Below are 16,631 nucleotides of genomic sequence, written 5' to 3' on the forward strand. Positions count from 1 at the left end.
CCAGAAGACAAAGTGTCCATCTGTCCATGATAGAGAATGGAGGAAGAGGGACTAGTTTGAAAATATGGGTCCAGGAATAGCTAAAGCCCCCAAACCCAGGCAGGAAACTAGAGATAGAAACAGCCTTTACTGAGTGCCGCCCGCCCCCTCCCCCCCCCACCACCCAGTCGCCTGGCCCCATGCCAGATTTTTATACCTTTCCGCTCATCACCATTCTTCTAGCGAATTCAGTTGTAGCAGTCTTGCTTTCCAGATGGGGAAACTGAGGCTCAGAGGCTGGTAACAATATTCTGCCATTTATTCTACAAACATTTACTGAGCATCTGCTAACGTGCTTAAGCACTTTTTATTCTAGCGGGACCAGACGGACAGTGAGAAAACAGACTTAGAATATGGCAGGTGGTGATCAGGGCAATGGAGAAAAGGCCAGCAGGGTAAGGGGATAGAGTGACAGGGCTTGCTATTTTAAACCGGGTGGTCAGGGAAGGCCTCTCTACGTGATGATATTTGAGCAGACGTCAGAGTGAAGGAAGGCAGTGAGTCATGTGTACATGTGGAGAAAAGGAGATTCAAGCAAAGGGGACCAGCAAACGCAATGGCCCGGAGAGAGAAGCATGCCTGGCGTGGGGAGCAGACCTTCATGCAGGAAGTCAAGTATGTGAGGAGGGAGGAGGAGACGAGGTCAGAGGAATGAGAGAGGCTAGGTTACCGGGATTTGTAAAGCCATGGTGAGAACTTTACCTTTGTCTCTGAGATGGGAGCCATGGGAAAGTTTCATGTCGGGGAATGGTATTGTTGTCCAAGGATCATTGACTTGGGTTATAAAAGCATCACCTTTTTGGTAATAATTATGATGGCACAGGTTCAATTTCCCCACGTGGATGGGCTGTGGAAAATGAAGTACAGTACTACCGTTTTTCTAAGCCTCAGTTTCCCGGGCCATAAAATGCAGGTGCAAAATGGATGAGCTTTAGTGTCTAAGCTGAATAGGGACAGAGTATCTGTCATCCCCAGCACTTAGGACAGTGCCTGGGACTCAGTAGGCGCTCAATAAATATTTGAATGTAGGGATCGGTAGGTCGCTGAAGTTCCACAATAGAACAGCAGGTGTCGCACCAGCCCCGTAGCTGTCTGCCGGATCCTCCCGGTCTTGGTTAAATCAGATTCTAGCAGGAACCGACTCACTTGAACTCGGATTTTTCAGAGAACAGGCTTCCAAAGGCCGAATATTGAGTCTCTTTTAAAAAAGAAAAAGAAAAACTTTCTCACTTAAAAAAAGGGGCTTCTGGCTCTTTAACAGCTAGAAGCGCGTGGGCCAGAGCCCCAGGAGCCGTTTCCCAGAATGCGCGGCATTATGCAAATAAACCATTTCCAACTCAAAGACGATTCCTGACAGGCAAGGCAAAGATAACATTTTCAAAGGCTTTATACCATAATAAATGACTGGGAAATTTTTTAAATATTAAAGCGAAGAATCTCACACCCATCCAGATTATATAACCATAATCTAAAAATGATAGAAATTACTGGTTGTTATATAGCTGTGTGGGTATCGGGGTGTTTCGCCCGGATGATCCTCAGTGGTCTGGGGTGCAGGCTTCAAACCTGTAGCTGTCTAGCGACAGAGTGGTTCAATTCCACCTTTCGGGCGGGAGGGGGGTCGCACCCCAGAACGTTTTTCTTCCCCCACAAAATGGATGACTTTAGAGAGCCCTTAGACGCCAGCACCTCGAGAGGTCGCTGCAGCCCTCTGCATCGCAATTCATCCTTCTCCACGCGGGTCTCTTCCTGTGGTTACACCTTTTCCGCGGATATATTAAAGACAACTCCAAACGATGAAGAAAAACTCGTCTACAGTCCCAGTTCTGCGATGTTTAGTTTGAGAATGATGCTGGATCTCTCCGCTTCCCTTAAACTCAGTCATCTGCTCACCCATGTATTTAATCACGCGTGCACTTTATTAACCAGGCAAATATGTATTCATTGGTTCATTAATTCATTCACTCATTCAACAAGTGTTGCTCCGTGCCCAGTCCTGCACGGAGCCGGGCTGGGGACACAATGGGGATGGCAACCCTGGTCCCGGCCCCACGGTACTCCCAATCCAGAGAAGACAATCGTTCATCACACATTTAATTAACAACTAGGAAGGTGGTGACAACTGGGAAGGAAAGTATAGATCACGTGAGGCCATCTAATAAAGACACCTGAGTTCAGCTGGGGTGTCAGGGCAATATTTGAGCAGACACCTGAAGGATGAGAGGAGATTAGCCAACGGCGGTGGAGGGGTGGGACATGGAGACTATGCCCCGGGATCGGGGTGACACCAATAATGGCGGTGGGGATGGTGATAACGGCATTTTCACTCTGCGCTCAGCGCTGGTGTTAATGAGCTCACTGACTCCCCGCAACAGCTCGTTCTGCAGCTGAGGAAACAGGTTCAGAGAGATGAAGTCTCTTGCCCAAGGTCCCCCAGCTTTGATAGGCCCCCAACCCCAGACGCTCAGACCCCTGGTCCATGCTATCTACCACTGCCTTGTGCTGTCTTTACCAAGATAGCGTCTCACCAAGTCCTGTCTGTTCTGCCTCCTGAGTGACTTTTGAATCCTTTCCCTTCTCTCTCACAGCCCCTGGCACTGTTTCAGGCTCCCTCACACTAGGGTGTCCCCACCCTGGCCTCCTCCATGGTCTCTTGCCCCTTTCTCTCCCAGCTACCATCAACCTGAAGGCCAGAGACATCTACCTAAAGCACTCACCTGTCCCTGCCCTTCTTTTTCTATTTTTTAATTTTTATAAGATTTTAAGTCACACCGATGACATCGCCAAGAAGCAAGATGTCAAATGCTTCGATGTCCCCACACTTCTTGTGCCCCAAACCTGCCATGGCTCCCCAGTGCCCTCAAGAGAAGATCTAAATTCTTCGTCTGGAATCGAAGCCTTCCAAATATGGTCCCTGCTAACCTCTTTCTCTCTACCCTTTGTCCCAGCCACCGTGAACCTCTAGCTTCCTCCTCGTTTCAAGCCCTCTCTCCACTAGGATTTCTTTGAACTCACTGTTTAATCAACCTTAGTCTTTTTCTATTCCCTTCTCTATCTCATATTTACACTCTGGGACTGTTTAACTGTCCCCTCCTCCAGAAAGTCTTTCTTGACTCCCAGACCAGGTTAGAAGCCCCCGCCGGGCTCCCCGCAATCCCATGGACTCCCTTAATTCTGTCTAATTTGAATCGCCCCTGACCGTGGACAAGTCTGTGTCCCCTACTGGACTGTGAACTCTAGGAGGGGATGGCCTGGGCCCATCTCAGTCCCTACAGTGTCCCCAACACTGACCAACCAGTACAGGGCTGGGCACACAGTAGGTACTTAGCAAATATATAAAATTAATGAATAAATTAAGTGATTCCATCATAATAATTTCCCCTGCTTATTCATTTATGGTCCTAAGACATCTGAATAACCTCTGGACTAGCATTTCCATTCCCAGAGTGCTTGCTGCTATGCAAATACGAAAAGGCGTGGGTTTTGCAATGCGGATGGCTCGGCTGTATCTTTCGACTGACAAAGTGACCATATTTTTGAGTTAGTCAATTTGGGGTCAGCCCCAGTGTGTTCATAACCCAGAAGTGCTCACGTGAAAAGCAAAAGGAAACACATCTTTAGTGTTAAGGGACCCAAGTTTTTGTGATTCATATATCTGAGGACTGCCCACCATGGATTTAAGTGATCTCCAATAAATTGGGATGTATTCTTCTAAGTTCTCTACCTTCACGGCCTTTTGCTCAGGCCGTTCTCCAGAGCGTACAGTCCCTCCCTCTCCAGGAAGCCTCCATGATCCTTCGGTATTTCCGTACCACGCACCTCACAGCTTTCTAGAGGGAGGCACAACCTGTGTTCGTGGGAAGTCCTCCTGCCCGTCTAGCCTCCCTCTAACCTGCTGTAGTGGGACTTCCAGCGTGTGTGCGTGTGTGTGTGCGTGTGTGTGTGTGTGCATGGCCCCTCCAGCAAGTTGACTTCACTCTCTCCTCCAGAAAGGAAGGCAGGTGACCGGCGTCAGGAGAAAATAGACGCTGAGGCTTGGTGGATGTATTTTTAAGAGCTTTTTATTGGCGACAGTGCAGAATCATGGAGGTGGAGGGGAGCGGCCCAATGCCGGCCAGCCCCAGACCCCTGGGGTCAGGTGCAAAATACAAAACGAGAATCACAAATACAGAATGGGGTGGGGGCTCGGGCAAGTCAATAAACTGTGTTGGGCAGGGGCAGGCCCCGCTCATAGGCTCACACTCACACCCAGAATTCTCAAAGGTACAGATTGTAAAAATCTATAATCCCTCAGGCTTACTCGCAAAAATAACATCTCACGTCCCCAACGAACCCAGAGTCAAAAGGCAGCTGGAGGGTCAACAACAGTCAGAAAAGAGACAGGTGGAAATGGTCAGAGAAAAGACGGAAGGGGAGAGACGGTCCAGAAAGAGACAGCAAGAGACAGGCCGAAGAGACAGGCTGCCTCGAAGTTTCCAGAAGCAGTGTTTCCAATTCAATGGCATGGCTTTGGGGGCCAATGTGACCTGGGCCAAGGCTGCAGAAGCGCTCACACTCTCACGCGCGCGCGCACACACACACCCATATATAATATATTTATTTATACATAATAGATATAAGTGCCTTTCGGAGACCAGGAAAGGGATAAATAACTACCGGGAGGGGAGGGGTCAGGGCAGGAGGCGCAGGACGGGGCACGTGGAATGTTCTCCATGCAGCAGGAGGGCGGCCTGGCCCACCCGACATTAAAAAATATCCATTGGCCTCACGGTATTATTCTCATGAGGTGAAGCGCAGGAAAGGCGGGGTGGGGGAACTAAAACCAAGATTGGGGCCGGGATGGGGGGGATGGGGAGGGGAAGCTGGGACGGCGGGAGCCCAGCCCCGTCGAGTTTGCCAGTCCGAAAACATTGGGGGTCGGGCGCCAAAGCCTCAGCCTTTAAGTCTTCTCCCGAGAAATGTCGGGCCTCCTGGCAATCTCCCCTTGTTCTCTTTCTAGAAAGGATGGGGGAGTGCCGAGGAGAGGGAGAAGTTGGCGTCCTAGGCCAGGGCTGGGTGACAGGCCTTAAAGAAAAAGGCCAGGGCTGGAGGCTGGCGGTCCTGAGGAGAGAGGCCACGCGAATGGATAACTGTCATCCCCTCTCGACTGTCACCCCCTGAAGTCTAACTCACTGTTGAGGAGAGGAAGATATGAGAAGGGGAGACCAAGGAAAGGCTTTGGGGAGCGGGGCGGGGGGCACGATGCCTCCGGAAGGTTTCTGTCCTACCGGACTCCACCCCCCCACAGGCCAACTCATTTCACAGTATAAACACTCCAGCAGAACAGGCATCACAGCGCCCCCTGCCGCCCGAATCAGAGAGGCCCAACAAGGAAGGCCAGGAGGGGAGGCTGAAGTGTGTGGTGAGGGGCGGCTTGGAATAATACTGTAATCAGACAGGAGGGCTGGGGCTGAATGTGCGGGGACCCTCGGGAGGTGAGAAATTCCATCAGAGCCGGTTTTGCTGGGAGGGAGTGGCTGGACAGTCAGGGAGGGCGGTTCACATTTCAGACTAAGTCTGGGTCGGGGGGAAGGAGATTATCATAGGGGGCCATCGACTTCCCTCTAAAGGGGAGGGGGGCTCAATTCAGAGGAGGCTCTGACCACTTGGAAATGTTGGATAAATAAGCTCAGGTCGGGGGAGCAGGGAGAACCAGCCTAGTCAACTCTCCGAAGAGTGCTGTGGGGGACACTGTGGGGGACTCTGTGGCACTTCCTTGTTGGGCCTCTCTAGAGAGGACTCCAGCCCACACCACAGCCCACCGCCAGCATCCCCCTTCCCTCCAGCCCGCAGATGGGCATCGCCCCCCAACCCTCAAACCTCCAATCCCCAGCGATTGGGTCGAAGCGAGAGGACCAACAGGCAGCCCGGGGCGTCCATCCCCTCCCCACCCCATGCCCCCAAAGTCACCAGCTTTCTGGTCTCGCCGGGCCACACAAACAAGAGGCGGCACAAAATACAGGGAGGTCCTCCTGTCCGATGGCAGTGGCGGCAGAGAGTCAGTCAGACAGGAGAGGCAGGGAGGCCACACACCCGCTTAGTCTCGTCCCCTCTCTCTCCTCCTCCTCTTCCAAATCTCTTTCCCTTGTGTGTTTGTTTGTTTTGTGTCTAAAAGGTTCACAGAGCAAGAAGGGAGGGCGAGTTCAGGGGGTCGGAAGGCTGGTCGCTGCCGCTGGTGCGATGAGCGCCGGCGAACGCGGAGACCTCCGGGCAGGTGAGGACAAACGAAGAAGTGTACGAAGGGTTAACAACGGGGAAGGGGTCGCCGAGGACTTGAACTTCACTGTGTGTAAAGAGAGAAGCTGTCAGGTTGGGGAGTGCGTCTTGGCTGGTCTGGAAGGGCAGGGGCGGTGGTGGCGGGGGCGGCAGCAGCCAGCTGAAACCATCTTCCTTAGTGGATGCTGACCCCGGCAAATCTCTCACCTCCGCCAGCGGGCCGGGCCCCGGCCCCTCTTCGTAGGGGATCTTGCAGCCCGGTTTGTGGGCCACCAGCACAAACTCCAGACGCTCCTTCTCCTTTTGGAGCTCTGCAATCTCTGACTCCAGCTCGGCCTTTTCTTCTTCCAGCTGATCTGTCTCCTGAGGCCCAGTGGCCAGGTCATGGAGAAGAGGGAGGAAGGAGAAGAAGAATGTAAGCCACTAAAGAAGGTGGGTCGTGGCTGAAGCCATCTCCCCTAGACTTGCCGGTGAGGCCCAGGGCTGGCAGGCAGCTCTGGACTGAGAGGAAAGGCCACCTGAGATGGAGTCCTGGTGTGCTATTGAACTTGGGGCAAGGGTCTGGCCTTCTGGGAGCCTCCCCATCTGCAGAGTGGATGGTTGGGAAATGGCCAGGTGCACAGGCGAGTCTTTGGTTGCAGGAAGCACTCAGAGGTTTGTTGAATGAATGAATGAATGAATGAATGAATGACTGTTATATGTTTTTAATGCCACCTGTTACCTGACCCCCTCTGCCTCCTAGGAAAGAGAGTAGGTAGCCAGGAAAGTGCAGAATTTTCCTGAGTTCCTCTAGAGGCTGCGGGTCTCCCCACCCGCTGCGAGTCTCAGACTGAGGGAGGATGTAGAAGGGGAGGATGCCTTGGCGGACGCCATCAGCCCACGGTGCGACAACTATGAGCGGCTGAGGCAGGTGGAGGGGAATCGACACAGGATAAGAGGATTTCGTTTCAGAAACTCTCCAGAATGTTAAAGCAGAGGAAACCTGGGAGGTTCCGTGAGGCGGGGGGGAAGAGATGCAGAAACTGGCAAAATGGGCTGTCGCTTGCCCGAGACCAAAAGGGGGAAATACTCAAACCGTCCCTCTATTAAAAGTCCCTCATATGTCCTCTCAGGAAGGACTGAGGACCAGGAGAACGGCGTGTGTGGGTGGGGAAAGGGTCATTAATCGAGGCAGGGAGTGGCCAGGAGTCCACATAAGTCTGCGAAGGTCTCTGTGTGTGCACAGGGTCACCCCTTCTGGCCATGCCTGTACCTAGTTCCAGACATGGAACTGCCGGTTCTCAGCCCAGAATAAGGGTGCAAGTGTGTGTGTGTGTGTGGGGGGGGTGACAGAGGATGAGGAGCGAGCCCCCCTTTGGCAAACCCTCACCCCACCCCAGGGGCCATCCTCACCGCCTGGAGTCGGTCAGTCAGCTCCCGCCGACGGTTCCTACACTTAGCTGCTGCCAGTTTGTTTCGCTCCCGACGAACCCTTCGCTTCTCCTCCTCCTCCGGGGTAAGCTGAGTAGGGAAGACAGAGGCCATGAGGTTTGAGGACACAGTGCACCTCCTCCATCCATCCTGAACCTCCTCTCTTTCCAGAACCCCCAGGATCCAGAAAAGGACCCTCTCGTCCTCACTGACTAAGGATGCTAGGGTTTCTGCAGCACTGAGGCCTTAGTGGTCCCTCAGCCCAACAGTGAGAAAGTTCCTGCCTCTCCGGCTTCCTCCCACCAGACCAAGTTCTGATGCTCCTTACTCACCGTCTCCTCTCGGGGTCTCCTAGGCCGGGCTCGGGCTGGGCGGGCAGGCCCAGGTCCGCTGGTGGCTCCGCTGGTGGAAGGCCCACCACTGCCACTAGCTCCGCCACTGCTGTAGCCACTTATGCCCGGTGTTGAGTAACTGGTTCCAGGCATGTCATAGGGGTCGACGGCCGGGGGCTGGGAGGCCAGTGGCTGTCCCTGGGACTGGGCCATGGAAGAGATGAGGGTGGGTTGCACGAGCCACTGGAGGTCCTGGCTGGTTGTGATCGCGGTGACCGTGGGCACGAAGGAACCGGGCATTTCCCCAAGACCGGCGCACTCCTACGGGGTGACACATACACACACAGGCGTAGACACACAAACAGAGACACCGACACACACACACCCAGCACACATACACACACCGACCCCGTGAGTGAGCACAGGGTGAGCGGGTGTGGATGTGTGTGTCACAGGCAAAAAGCCACAACACCCACCCTTCCACTACACCGTGACGCAGTGGTTAATGAGAGGATCTCTGCTCAACTGGCTTCTACCTCCTCCTTCTTCCTCGGGGAAAGGTTGCACGGTTCCAGCGGGTGGTGAATCACACCCCGGGTTGGTGACTCTTAGGTATGGGGGGTGGGGAGGAGGCTGGACACAGCCGGGTGACAGAACTCCCGGGACGGAGTCACAGCCACACACACAGCCACAACACCCCACCCCCACCCCAGAGGCAAGGGGAGGGAGAGGGAGAGGCCTTAGGCCAAGCCTTCCTCTACACTCACACACAGACACACACCCCTCTGAGCGAGGGGATGAGCGATCAGAGGGTCCATGAGACCCCCCTGCAGGGGCGGGGATCCCAGCTAACCAGGTGTTGGGCGACGGGCCTAGGAGTTTAGAACAGCGTTTCAAGTAATTGCCTCTCCCCAGAATGAGGCTGACAGTGACAGGTTACGGTGGACAGACAGGTAAAGAGTGACGACCCGGGTTCCCTCAGACTGTCGCGGAAGGGGAATGGTGTAGGTCCCGAGCCCCCAAGCCCAAGCGGCGCTCATCTCCCCCCACCCGCAAATGGAATCCTAGAACTGCTCGGAACGCTAAACTACTCTCCTAGGGGGCGTGGTGAGGGATGGGCTGGCCCGCCGGCCAATCAGCGTCCTGGAAACCCAGGGGAGGCGGGGCTCCCGGAGACCACCTGGCTGCTCTTCCTAGACTTAACGGTTCTAGTCCTGTCTTCGGACACCCGGGAGGGACCAAGTGTCCTTAGTAGAGGGAGTGGGAGTGCGTGTAAATGCCTGGAGAAGAGAGTGACGGTCACCAGGTCTCCTGAAGAAATCCCGGCCCACAAACAGACATCCTCTGCCTCTGAGAGCAGAGGAACGGGATCTCCTTCAGGTCCTCGCGGACCCATTGAGTCGCAGAGGGTCTCTCTTGTCGCGACAGGAATCCCCTTCGCTCTGCCTCTAAAGGCCGGTAAAAGAGACCCTAGCGCCGAGGAACCACGGGTTCCGGGGACAAAGCGGAGGAAGGGAACTGCACCCCACAAATAGGAAAAGAAAGTTGATTGGCCAAAAACCCGCGCCGCGGCGGCCAATCGGAACGCCGGACTGCCCCCTCCCTTAGCAACGTGGCCACGGCGTTCCAAAATAGAACGCTCCCGGGACGTCAGGGGCGGGGCGGACGAAGGGGGCGCCGCGCGCCGTGCGTGCCCCGCGTCAGACGGAGGATTCCAGCGCGTCAGCCGTTACGCACGGGTCCCCCGTTACGTCTCCGCGCAGGAGGCGGAGGCAGCTCAGTGGAGGGTTCGAGGCCCGCTTTCCCGCTGGATGGAGAGCGACCCGGCGCCGGAGTGGGCGCACCGGTGGAGGAGGTAAAGGGAAGAGGCTACTGGAAGCTTCCCCGGGATCTCCCCGACCTGCCTAACCGCTCCATAGCTTCAGGTGGGGACCTGGGTCGGGGACGGTCCCGGAGCCAGCTAAAAGTTCTCAACCCTGCTACCGCATACATGTTGCACTGAACGGCGCATTCTAGCCACCCTCAAACCTTACCCCTCTGCGTTCCCTCCCTGCGCTCCACGCACACGACCAATTTGCAAACAAGTCCCGACTCTGCAATTTGCAAAGTGCGCCCTGCGCGCCTATGCCGTCGCTGATCCCGGGGTTTGATGAGTCTTTATGAGGGGTGGCAAGATTGCTCGTTCCACCCTTGACTTGAAAAAAATTAAACCCCACAAAGCAGTACCCTAACCCATTAGAACTTACCTGGGAGGCGGCGGCGGTGGGTGGACTGCCAAAGGAGTCCACCGAAGACAGATACTGAGACTCGGCGGAGGGCGAGGAGCTGCACCGGGAGCCGGAATCGTAGTCTCCGGGAAAAGCCTGAAACATTTCCCTGGGCACAGGGGGGCCCCTGTGACCACGCTGAGGTCGCCGGGAAGCCAAGGCTATGGCCGGGTGGGGGAAGAAAGGTGCGAGTCCGGGATAAGTCGAGCGCGTCGCCAAAGTGCGCCGTCCGGGGAAACTCGGGATGGGGGCCGCGTCCCGCTCCAACAGTCGCAAAGTTTCTGTGCAATTCCTCTGCGGCGCCCAGGCCCCCACAAGATGCCGCTGTGTCTCCCGAAAGTCCAGGCTCGGTTGAACCCAGGGGCGTGGTGGGGATCGCTCCCCTAAAGGTGGAAAGCGCTGTCCTGCTGTACAGAATCTGCTTCGGATGCGGTCTCCTCCACGCGTCCGGTGGGTCCCACGGGGGGAGGGATGTGATAAAGAAGACGAAAAAAAGTAAGTCGGTCCTCCAAAGTAAAATGTAGAATTACCTAGAAGAATCCTTCCAAAAAGTTTCTCTCCGGAAAAAAATCATAAACCGAATTTCACAGCCCCCAAGAACCACAACAATAAAGTCCCTAAGCCCCAGCTCCGCGCGTCCCTGCAGTGGCGGTAGCTCTCAGTCTTATGAATGAAACCCAAAGCCGCCAGCCTGTATTTATACGCCCCGGCCCGGCCTTCTGCTTACGTCACCCCCCCCTCACTCCACAAACTTCCTCAGATCTCCGGCCCTGTTGGGCCGAGCCCCGTGCCGCACGGCAAGAGGTCTGCCTTAGCCTCGATATGGTCACCTGCATCACCTTTGCCACCCTGGGGGTCTCGGGGGCTGCGTTCCAGAGCTCTCGGCGGGAGGGGATCCCGGCCCCGCCTCCCCGAAGTTCCTGTGACGCAATTAGCCATATAAGGAGCTCGGCCGGCGAGGCAGAGTGTTTGTTTGGTAACCTAGCAATTACGTCAGAGGGAATCCCTCTCGCTCGCGCGCTGGCAGAACCCGCCCGCGCTTGCGCAGTGCCGCGCCGCCCCGGGGGCTGGTATTAATAGGCTGTTAGACTGGCCCAGGGAAGGCGGGGGTCGGGGAGACCCCAGCTAGCGGGTCCACCTACCCTCTGGCAGCCCCTCCCAATTCTCCCCGTGCAGTGGTGCAGCGCCCGTCACTCGAGAAGAAGGTTACATCTCCAAAAAGAGACCCTGACTAGTGTGCTGTAGCACGTAGGTGGGGAAACTGAGTCCCGAAGCGGGTGGGAGGGGCTGGGATGCTCCAGGTGAAAGCAGAGATGCGAGTGGAGTCCCGAGGCTCAGCGCAGCTTCTGCCCTGACTTACTGCGAGAGCTTGGGGAATGTTTTCCCTCTCTGAGCTTCGGCTTTAGTTTTTCCAGCTAAACAGAAGATGTGTGTCTTGGATCCCAATGGCCCCCCCAGGTCCAGCGTCTGAAAGGTAAGTGGGTTTGGAGGAAATGGAGAATGAAACTTAGGATGCAATGTTCCTGCTGATGGTGTTGGTAATCACTCCTCGCTTTATAGTCACAGACAGAACGAATGTGTGTGTGTGTGTTGATAACTAGTAATAGTAATAATAATAGTTATTAATTATTATTATTATTATTATTATTAGTGCTATGTATTTAACAATTACCAAGTTCTAGATCCTGTGCCAAGCCTTTCAATACAAGATTTGTAATCCTTAAAACAACTTTCAAGGGTTAAGGGAGGGAAATCTTCATTTTATAAAAGAGGAAAATGGTCCCCAGTGGGGTTAAGTGACATGTCCAAGATCCCATTGCAAGACGATCAAACCCAGAATTCTCAAACTCCAGAACTACTGCTCTCTCGATTTCTGAGAGCTGCCTGATTCAGTGAAACTCCCTGAAAAACATGTTTAAATGACAATGACGATAATAGCAGCTTCCAGTCCTCCAGAGCTATAAGCCTTGCAAACCCAATACTGTCTGTTCAGTTACACTATGATAATCCAGGCTCAGAGCGGTAAAGTTGCTTACCTGAGGCCGCCCAGTTAGGGACTGGGGTTCAAGAGGCTAATGTGGGTATTTTGGAAGCCACAGGCCCAACTCTAAAGCACCCAATGGAAAGGAACCCACCAGCTACTTCACAAATCTCACATCCTGGCACTCCCCTCCGAGTGCAGAGCCTGACTCGGCCCTGGGCACAGAGGGAGCAGCACTTTAAAACTACTGACTCCCACAGGCCCAGAGAAGGGGAAGATCTGGCTCAGGGTCACACAGCAGGTCTGAGGCAAAGCAGGAAGAGGTCGTTCCTGATTCGCAGGAAAGTCTCGATTCTCTGGATAGTGGGGAGGGGATAGGGACATGTGGAACGCTGGAGGGACATGGGGGGCAATATGGGGACGTAGAAGTTTCCAGACAAAAGCCCAGCCTCAGGCTTGCCCTCTGCCTCGTTTCTCTACGCCCCCTCTGTCTGCCATCAGTCTGGAAGTAGGGACAGAGACTAGGAGATGACACAGCAACCATCAGCAGGCAGTGACTCGGCCCCAGCATCAGACAGGGAGTGAGCCCTTGTTCCCCTGCCCTGTCCAAGCCCCTCATCTCCTCTCCCACAAAATGAAGGAGGCACAACCACCAAGCCTGGCTGCCCACAGACCGTCACAACCCAGCACAGGCGGCCCAAGCACGGCCACTGGTACCTACTCCCAGGGTCACACTCAGACATTTGGACATTCACCCACAAGCAGCAACACACACGGCCACACGAAAAAGCAGCTTCTCACACATACACGGAAACACATCATCACATGGTTACCAACACACGTGACACACGCACCTTCGCTACAGGGCCATGTGGATGTTCTTTACACATGATAACAAGGGCTAATTCTTCATGAGTGCTTATATTAATTTATTTAATTCTTATCACACTCCTATGAGATAGGACCTATCATTTTACAGGCAAGGAAACAGAGGCCCAGAGAGGTGAAGTCACTTCTCCAGAGTCACTCAGCAAATGAGTGGCAGAGCTGGGCTAAGAATGTGGCATGTGGACTTCAGTCTGGGATTCTAATGACTTTAAAATGAATTATGTATATCAGTATATGCACATGCAGATGGTCACACTCATGCAGACACTGGGCATTGACCCCCCCTCCTGGCAGATCCCCCCAAATTAAGGCAGCCTGAGGGGCTTACGTTCTGGCCCCACCAGAACGTAGTGGCTGGGCAAACTTGAACTAATGCCTGGAGCATCAGTTTTCTCGTCTGGGAACGGGGACCGCGTAGTGCCCAGTTCATGGGGCTGATGGGAGGATTACGTGAATATTATCGAAGCTCCTGGAACACGCCTAACGCATTGCAGGGGCTTCTTTTGTTACCTAAACAAAGCCACCCTGATCTTTGCAGACATAGACCCTCTGAGAGACGTGAGTGGAAGCAGAGACACACAAAATGCATTGTAACTTTCATGATCCTCTGGCACTCTAGGCTTCATGAGCCTCTTCCTCCACAGACATCTTTAAAATTACATTTCACGACTGCATTGGTATAAAAACAAATAACATCACATATTAAAACAATTTCTTTTACCAAAAAGTTCAGCTTTTTCTTCTGATTTTAAAAGAAATTGAACATCGTCATGGGCCCTGGCACTGTGCCTGTTGTGCTTAAGGAAAAGTTGGCCCTGAAGGCGCGTACACACACACACACACACACACACACACACACACACACACACACACACACACACGAGTCTCATTCAAACACGCACATGCAGACATGTACACCCGCCCGCAGAACATGAAGTGGGCAAGGCAAGTTTTTCTCCATGGTGCTCAACCTGGGGAGCTTCCAGGAGAAAGAGAACTGGAGTGTGGGGGAGAGGGCTGCACCCTTGCTCTAACTCCCTAGGGCTTGGCTCTGCGTGAGGAGCAGGCAAGGAGAACCCTCAGCCTTCTGCCCCCATAGGTGAGAGTTGGCGTGGCAGTGCCAAATCAGCTTGCTCAGCGAATCCTGTAAACAGCCCTGGGCTGACTCTGCCGAAGGCAGGCCCCAGCACGTCCTCCACCCTTCCTCTAGCAAAACCGCTGCTACACTGTTCCTCAGTTTCCCCATCCACAGAGCAAGAAGTTCGGATGATGATGGGCTCTGAAATTCAATAAAAATGAAGAGGAGGACGATGGCTCTGAAAGCAAAAGGTTTAGGAAGCTGCGCTCAGAGCTTCTGCATGCATTATCTCGGTTAATCCTCACAGCACGCCGACCCCATAAATAGGTTCTGTTATTATTCCCATTATACGGAAAAGGAAACTGAGGCACAGGGAGGTTAAGCCTGAGATCAGTGCTTCTCGGCTGTTAACGTGCTTCTCACTGGGGATCTGGTTACGGTGCAGATATGGTGTGGTCTTTTTCATTTCCAGCAAGCCCTTGGGTGATGCCAAGGCTTCGGCTCCAAGAGACAGGTCGCAAGTGTTTCTGAGGTGGGAGAGGCGCAGGGTATGCATGTGAGGGTGTGTATCCCGCTGTTGTGACTCTGATCTCTGTGAGGGTAGAGCCAGGCTGGTCAGTAAGTGCGGGTTTCTTGGTGCCCAACACTGAATGGTGAGTGTTATTAGCTGGCTGGGCCAGTTCCCCGCTGAGCAATCCCGGAGGCCGCCTGGAGGAGGTGTCTGTGGCGTTTCAGGAAAGCAGAATGATCCAGACTGGGGACTTTTAGCTTGACCCTCTCTCTCAATTCTCTGGCATTCTGCATTGAAACTTCTCACTCACCATGGTCCACGAGGCCCGGCATGACCTAGCCCATGCCAACCACCTCAGGGTCTCTCCCATCCTCCCTTGTCTTCAGATCCTCCTATGTGCTCTTCCTGCCGGGACCACTCTTCTGTTTGCTTCCTCCGGCTCATACTCTCTTCCTCCAGGTCTTAGCTCCTATGTCCCCTCCTCCAGGAAACCCTTTGATCCCAAGGCTGGGTCAGTTTTCCCTCCCCCAGAATCCCCTTCCTAGCTCTGTCTGTCTGGGATCCGTCTCCCCCACTGGGCTCTATTATCATTGAGGCCTGGGCTGAGGCTATCCTGGTCACTGCCATGTCCCCAGCACAGTGCGGAGCACCCAGTAGGTGCTCAGTAAATATTTGTTGGTTAAATGAATCTTCACCATTCACTCAGTTGTTCATTCATGAACTCTGACAGACTGTCTCCGACAGAGCTGGGTCTCTGTTTCTTTGTCATCACATGGGTTGTCGGGGCAGATGTTACAGACCAGCTGACAAACAGGGAGGCTGTACATGGGTGTTGGGGCCTGGCCTCAGGTGTTGATGAACAGTCAGTCTGCCTGTCCTTCCTGCCCATTCCCAAGGAGGAACTGAGCTGAGCTGCTGACCCTGGGTCTTCCCAGGGGTAGAGGAGGGTGGCGTGGACATGCTTGTTCGTCACGGATGGGAAGAAGGAGGCCTGGGGGAGACAGAAATTCAGATGCATGTGCACCGACACACAGATAACTAAGTGAACACACAATGGCACACACAGAACTAAACACGCTGTTGTGCGTATGTCACAGAGGTGTGTGCGCACCAAACCACATAGATACTGACAGTCACACACCTTTGTCTGCACAGACACACAACTCCACACATACGGCTGGCGAGCCAGGCACCTCCACTGCCACAGTGAGACCCCTGAGCTGTGGACTCCCAGAATTTCTTAGATATCCACAGTTTTACAGGCACAAAGAGCCTCCACAAACTCCTGAGCTCAGTGAGGCTAGAGCAAGCCAGGAGGGCTTCCTGGTGAGGGTGGGTCTGGCCAACCATCCTCAAGTCCTGAAAAGATTTAGGTAAGGAGGGAATCCCCAAGAGCACTCTCTCCCTACTGTGGACGCACAAGACCGAAGAAGAGGAAGCAGGAGAGACTGTGGGAAGCCGAGAGGAAGCACCAGCCCAGAGTGGTGAGGGTGACTGTCGTGGACACTTTTCCATCTGGACTTCGAATGAGAATAAAATGTTGTATTAACAACACAGCTGACAGTCATTCAAGAAAACGAACCATGTGCCAGATGCTGCATTATACAGATCTACTATATTTTCTTGTTTAACCTTCCAATAACACCAGCTGTGAGGAGGGCACTGGCTGTGTGACCCTGGTCAAGTAGCTCAAGTGCTCTGAGCCTCAGTTTCCTCGTCTGTAAAGTGGGCATAACAGCACCTCCCTTCTAGCACTGTTTTGAGGAGTAAACGAGTTGATGTGTAAATGCCTAGAACAGTTTCCGGCAGAAGGAATGTCCCCTGAAAGTGTAAGCTGTCACAGCAGCAATGATTTCTATTGTCCCCATTC

At 53.8% G+C, this 16,631-nt stretch overlaps 1 protein-coding gene across 1 annotated transcript; it reads right to left on the reverse strand.

Moving 5' to 3' along the window:
• Positions 1-4,084: 4,084 nt before the first annotated feature.
• Positions 4,085-11,127, reverse strand: FOSB (FosB proto-oncogene, AP-1 transcription factor subunit). Its single transcript, XM_011367950.2, has 4 exons — positions 10,283-11,127; positions 8,037-8,357; positions 7,687-7,794; positions 4,085-6,657 (listed from the first exon to the last, which is right to left on the reverse strand). Exons 1-4 carry the CDS (start codon positions 10,406-10,408, stop codon positions 6,196-6,198), a joined length of 1,017 nt encoding a protein of 338 aa, XP_011366252.1. The 5' UTR covers positions 10,409-11,127; the 3' UTR covers positions 4,085-6,195.
• Between the last annotated feature and the right edge of the window lie 5,504 nt (positions 11,128-16,631).

This window comes from Pteropus vampyrus, unplaced genomic scaffold (genome assembly GCF_000151845.1).
Source record: "Pteropus vampyrus isolate Shadow unplaced genomic scaffold, Pvam_2.0 Scaffold138, whole genome shotgun sequence".
Taxonomy (NCBI): domain Eukaryota; kingdom Metazoa; phylum Chordata; class Mammalia; order Chiroptera; family Pteropodidae; genus Pteropus; species Pteropus vampyrus.

Excerpts from the sequence above, each read along its gene's own strand:
- FOSB (XM_011367950.2), bottom strand. The coding sequence starts at position 10,408 with ATGTTTCAGGCTTTTCCCGGAGACTACGATTCCGGCTCCCGGTGCAGC. Across the intron at positions 8,358-10,282 it reads CCACCGCCGCCGCCTCCCAG|GAGTGCGCCGGTCTTGGGGA; the intron begins GTAAGTTCTAAT and ends GTCACCCCGTAG. Across the intron at positions 6,658-7,686 it reads TGACTGACCGACTCCAGGCG|GAGACAGATCAGCTGGAAGA; the intron begins GTGAGGATGGCC and ends ACTGGGCCTCAG.